The sequence below is a fragment of the Betta splendens genome, chromosome 19 (genome assembly GCF_900634795.4).
Source record: "Betta splendens chromosome 19, fBetSpl5.4, whole genome shotgun sequence".
In the NCBI taxonomy this organism is placed as follows: Eukaryota; Metazoa; Chordata; class Actinopteri; order Anabantiformes; family Osphronemidae; genus Betta; species Betta splendens.
The window spans coordinates 4360028-4366183 of NC_040898.2; the positions used below are offsets into that span (position 1 = coordinate 4360028).

The following is a 6156-nucleotide window of genomic DNA, read 5'->3' on the forward strand; positions in this document are numbered from 1 at the left end:
TGAAGGAGTTTGAATCCAGGGCAGTATTACTGTCAGTGCTGCTTGTTTTACTGTTTCTGTAGTGACACACACTTTGTGTTGTTGTCATTTGGATTGATTTGGTTTTCAGGTAACAGTGACAAGAACGGGGGGGGGGGTTAACCCTCTTTGGGAAGAACGTCACTCTGGAGTGTTGGGCTCCTCCTCATGGTCCTGTAGAAACCTGATCTGGAGTCAGATCACTACTACAACTTTGCAACAGTTTTGCTTTCACTTTCATTATGAAGCTGAGGGAGGGTGTGGTTTTGGTTGAAGATCATATAAAAGCTGCAGCAGCAGAACCATCGGCATCTGTGTCGTAGTAAAACCAACAAGGGCCAAGTCTTCAGTAGCTGCACTGCTTCTTTGAGTCATGGACGGCACCTTTAACAACCCAAGTGTGTTCAGCAAAGCAGGTGAGTCATGATGCTACAATTGTATTATAAAATGATATATGATATTTGATGATTTGTAAGTAAACCTAAATATGATTTGACATGATGTAATACAGTGAACATACATCTCACAACAACATCTCACCTACTAATTCAAACTCATTGCTCGTTATATTACTCTGAAGTCAGGTTTTTACATTAGGCTGTCAATTAAACCTTATTTCACGAACTATTTGAATTCAGAGAAGCAAAGTTTTTAAAATGCTGTTGCTACAAGAGACCTTGTTCTGTAAAATGTGAGTCTAGACATGTTTGGTCTTTGCTGACAGATGGAGCAGAACAATGAATTGACACATTACAAACATCACAAAGTGATCACAAAGCATCACAAAGCAAAATTTGTTTTACATGAGATGGTTTAAAATTTTATTTGTTATCTACATAGGATTGATCACAAATGATGAAGAGCTGAGGATTGTGATGGTGGGAAAGACTGGAATCGGAAAAAGTGCCAGTGGAAACACGATACTGGGTCGAAAGGCTTTTGAGTCAAAGTGCGGTGCTCAGTCTCTGACTGTTTTCTGCAAAAAAGAACAAGCTTTGCTGGGTGAACAGCAGGTTGCTGTCATTGACACCCCAGGTCTGTTTGACACCAGATACGACGAGGAGAAAACCACCAAAGATCTAAGTCAGTGCATCTCCTTTGCTGCTCCTGGACCCCATGTCTTTCTGGTGGTCGTCAGTGTGGGAAGGTTCACTGAAGAGGAAGAGAAGTCAGTGGAGAAGATTCAACAAGTCTTCGGTGAGGCTGCAGACAAATACAGCATGGTTCTCTTTACTCGTGGTGATGACCTTGATGAAACCATTGAAGATTTCATGAAAGGATCACCAGGCCTTCAGCATCTTGTGGCCAGATGTAACAACCAGTATCATGTCTTCAATAACAAGGACAAAGAGAATCGTTCTCAGGTCAATGAGCTGATGCAAAAGATTAGGAACATAGTGAACGAAAATGGAGGAAGTCATTACACCAACAAGGATTTGCAAGAGGCAGAAAGAGCAATAGAGAAGGAGAAACAGCGTATCCTGAAAGAGCAGGAAGACAAAATACGCAGAGAACAAGAGGAAATGGAACGAAAAATAGAGGAAAAATATGAGAAACAGGCGAAGAAAATACAAGAAGAAATGCAAGCTCAGAGGGAGCAAGAGAAAAAAGAGAGGGAGGAAGAGAGGAAAAGAGAGAAAGATGAGAGGGATGAGAAGAGACAGAGGGAGAGGAAAGAGAGAGAGGAGGAGAGAAAAAGAGAGAGACAAGAAAAAAGCAAAGAGTTAAATGACCTAAAGGAAAAACTTGCAAGAGAAAAGAAGGATGAAGAAGAAAGGATTAGATCCATGTATGAGGCTCAGGCCAGAAAGGAAGCTGAGGAATCCAATCCTTGGATTAAATTTGGCCAGTTATTTACAGAGGCATTTACTGAACTTGGTAAAGGAATTCAACAAACGTGCAGTCTGTCTTGAGTGATTTTAAATCCAAGTAGTTTAACTCCTCTTGCAATAAATCTACAATTATTACTTGGGCAATCAAGATTATTGTATTTCTGGCACAATTGAGATAAAATGTGCTAGAAAAATTAGTAAAACTCCTAATACTCATCATTGTCATGATACCATCTAGTGTAAGTTTTGGATGATTTAATGTATAATCTTTTTTCCCAAATAAAGTAATTAGTCCATTATCCATTTATTGTGGAGGTGTGGGTCAATGTAATTAACCCCCCCTTATGCCATGTTTTACATTTATTCAATATTAGATCAATGTTCAAAATAGCTGCTTGCAATTTGATAAAATGCAAGTGAAGAAGTCTAAGCAGAGAGTATAAATGTATGTAATTACGTTTTCATAGTTCACTTCTTTATTAACACTTGTGTGTAACACACAGTGAATCCCACACTATCGTGGTCACCAGTGTCACATCCTACTCAGAAGATAAAATGACATTTACAATCCTGAAATTGATTATATGGTTTTGGGCAGGTCTGAAGTTGTTTAGGTGATTCAAAAGATTCAACATTCTAAACACTTTATTATTCCCAGAGGGAAATTATTTGATGATGATGATGATGATGATGATGATGATGATTTTTTAACAGTTTTTATGTGCGTGTCTTTTTTGCCATGAAGGTCTCATAGGGGAGTTTTTTAGAGGGGGGCATGAGGGTTAAGTTACAATAAGGTTAAGTTGGAGTCCTTGAATAAAGGTAGTTTAGTAGTGCCACTAACACACAGCTCTGTAAATGGCAGCATGATTCTGTACTGGATGTAGGAAGCTTCCTGCACCTCTGCATGAGATGTTTGCATTGTTCCACTAACAGGTACGTTGTGTCTCCTTGTGTACCTGCTTCGATTGGAGGAAGGTCGTATTAAACCCCAACTGTACAACTTATTCTGGCACTGCAGACTGAGGTCAGGAAATAATAACCAGATCATGCAAGAAAATTTTCAGTGTGTGAGTCACACTCCCATTGTGTTGTAAAATACATTAATATACTTAAATTACAGAAGAAGTGATTATCAGGCAGTAAGACAGTGATTGTCACTGCCCGAATCAGAGTCAAGGAGAACCACAGAAAAAAAAACCAAGACACTTTAATAAAGTTCTTTACAAAAAAACCTTCTCTTTAACAACCATTACATTAACCCTAATTTTGGCATTGAGGCCTTGGTGTTGGCAGGATACATAGTGCCAAGTCATCCTTTCCTATGTTAATTCCAAAGTCAAGACCTATGTAACTTTAACATGACTTTAACACAACAGTCATGGTTTAGATTATACAGTGCATATGGCTTTGCTACGTACACAGCTTGGTATGTGCTGAAATTGCTACCTGGTTAACACTTATGCACGACTGATTCGCGATGCAACGCTTGGCTAATGGGGTGTCTTCACAGGGCTACAATGCTCAAGTGCATGGTGTGGCTGTGCCAATGATGCACATCTAATATGCAATATACTGTAATGCATGACTGCCAAGGTACATATAACACAAGTGTTCATGGTAGTCCCCTCAGCAGAGTAACATGGTGTGAGCTTTTCTAGTCCACGCCAGATATGCAGGTCATCCCTCTCCAAGGCAAGAAACATAATTAATTCTTTTAAACATCATTATCTTTGTTTTATTGATTGATTGTTTGTCAGTATCTGACTCCAGTTTCCAGACTCTCGTTGTTAATGATCAGATCACATTTCAAGCAGGAACCTATTAAACAGTTCTTAGTGTTTCTCTCCACTGTAGATGATCAAATGTGCCTCGAATCCAAACTGTAGTAGGCTGCCAGGAGGTGACCACTGGGGGGCTCTGTTATGTTCTTTTTCAGTTTAGGCCTGCAGTGATTCTAGGTAGTTGTTAATATCATTCGTTCACCTCTCTGCATTTGGTTTCAGTGCCAGTCAGGTTCAGTCCACCATAACACTGATGGAGTTGAGAGTTGTATATAGTATAGGGAGTGGCATGGCTATACAAGTCTAGATAAGTCTCCTTTTTTTCTCACTTGACTGGTTGCAGCTTACAGCTTTACTAACCTTGTAGAGGGACACACAACACAACAACCAAAAAAAAGCTTCATAATCTTAGCTGTAAGTACTGTCGTTTACTATTATACTATTAATACTATTTGAAGATGATATAGATGAAGGAAAAAATGAAAACTAATATTAAGTATTATTAGAGCATTGTACTAGTTATTTTAGTGTTAGCCTAGATGTTGGCTTTCGTAGTATCCATAGTTCCCACATTCACTTCATGTAGCCCTGCTTGGAACTATAGAAGATCAACAGGACTCTAAGAACCTTCATCGGTCATCACCAGAACTCAATGGGAAAGTGTAAAACAACCCTAGAGGCCACACAGAGACAGCACAGAGGCACTGATCCCAGCAGCACAGGAGTGGGCTCTGAGTACCAGATCAACAGAGATTGGGATCTACCACATCAGGCAGGGCCCCAGGTGCAGGCTGTGTAAAAATGCCCCTGAAAGCATCCAGCACTTGGTTGAGGCTCCAGCAGATCCCAGGAACAACATCTGAGATCTCTGTCCAGAAGAGTGCAGTTCCAGGAACAGCTAAGATACTGAGCAGGACCCTGAAGCTCCCAGGCCTCCAAGACCGCTCCAAAGAAGGTGTGTGTGTGTGTGTGTGTGTGTGTGTGTGTGTGTGTGTGTGTGTGTGTGTGTGTGTGTGTGTGTGTGTGTGTGTGTGTGAGTCCATGAATTTATTTTTAAATTTACTTCAAATACATGAAATGTTTATATGCTATACTGTAAATCTAAATTTCTTCCACTTTGTGATTTAAACATTTTATTTTCTTACATCGCATGTTACAGAGAATCCCATTTCACTGATCAAGGCTGTTACACCTCAGTCTAGGGCCAAGATCCTGTCTTCCCCTCCTGTCAAGCCCAAGTAACCAAACCAAAGCCAAAATATGTTTGTAGCATTTATTGGCTTCGAAAAAGAGCAGTGCCCAAAATAACAGACAAAACACATCCTTCCACACCCTAATTAACCTGCTTGAAAATAAATGTGGAAAATAAAGGACAGGGCGACTTCCTTATGCTCCTAACATCAACATGAGAAAAACGTATTTACAACAAAAAAGGCTTCCTCCTACTTACGTGCTACCAACTGCTGTTCATACTACACAACAGTATTCTTTTAACGTTTCAGAGTTCACAGAGTGCACTGACGAGTGATGGGGTTGTGTTATGGGAAAAATTGTTTCTTCCTTATTTCTTTGCAGTTATTATACAATTTATGACTTATGTTCTGCAATTAATATCTGTTTTGTCTTACTGTATGCATTTGACATTTCACCTAGATTGTTCAATGGTTGTCTCTGCCTGATAGACTCTCAACTCTAGCTCCCAAACCCAAGGTCAGGGAGTTGTGTCTCTGTCTGTTCAGACTTGGTGCTCCTTTCTCACAGATAGTTGGACGTCAGCAATGCAGGTGTGAGAATGTAAATATCTTCACACACACTGCGACAGGGAGGAGATGGTGCATGTAATTTGATTGGGTTAGAAAGACATTCCACCCTAGTCGGACAGAGAAGCAAAAAAGGCAGAAGCAACTTGAGGATCGTGGGCTCTTTGCATCACACCTCCGTGGTGTGTGCACTGATCTCCCCAGCTGGTTTTTGGTTTGTTGATGTGCACGATCAACATCCATGCTTTTTATTTGCTTTCCCCATTATTTTTATTTTCTTTATTATTTCAATAAATCGCACAAAAGGACAACTCTCTCTCATCTACTTCTTTAAGGAAAATTTCCACCACAGAAATTGGCGTTGTCGGCAGGATCCCGCGGCAGGTCGTCTGGACGGTGTGACCAGGGACGATAGTCCTGAGGACTAGGGTCGCTCAGCCTCCAAACCTCTACAGACATTCAGAGCTGGGAGGACTGCTCACCCGTCTGGATGACCTCTGACGAGATCCACAAACTCAGATTCAAACTCAAATCCTAATTTGGCTCGGCTCGGTGAGAGAGATTCTTTTGATTTGGGAAAAACAAAAAGATTGGAACTTTTATTTTTAAATTAGCTGAAACATTTCAATTGGTTGAAAAAAAAAAGAAAAGAAATCTTCTATTTGGTTGAAACACTTAATTTGATTAGGAAAAATTAATTAGATCGAGAAAATAATAATCCCAATAATACATGTTCTTAATTAGATCAAAGTCTGCTCTGGG

General features: G+C 40.1%; 1 protein-coding gene across 1 annotated transcript; it reads left to right on the forward strand.

The window, feature by feature from the left end:
* Positions 1-275: 275 nt before the first annotated feature.
* LOC114846120 (GTPase IMAP family member 4-like) lies at positions 276-2153 on the forward strand. The gene is made up of 2 exons (XM_029134901.3): positions 276-434; positions 859-2153. The coding sequence occupies exons 1-2, from the start codon at positions 392-394 to the stop codon at positions 1929-1931; spliced, it is 1116 nt and encodes a 371-aa protein (XP_028990734.2). The 5' UTR covers positions 276-391; the 3' UTR covers positions 1932-2153.
* The last annotated feature ends 4003 nt before the right edge of the window (positions 2154-6156 follow it).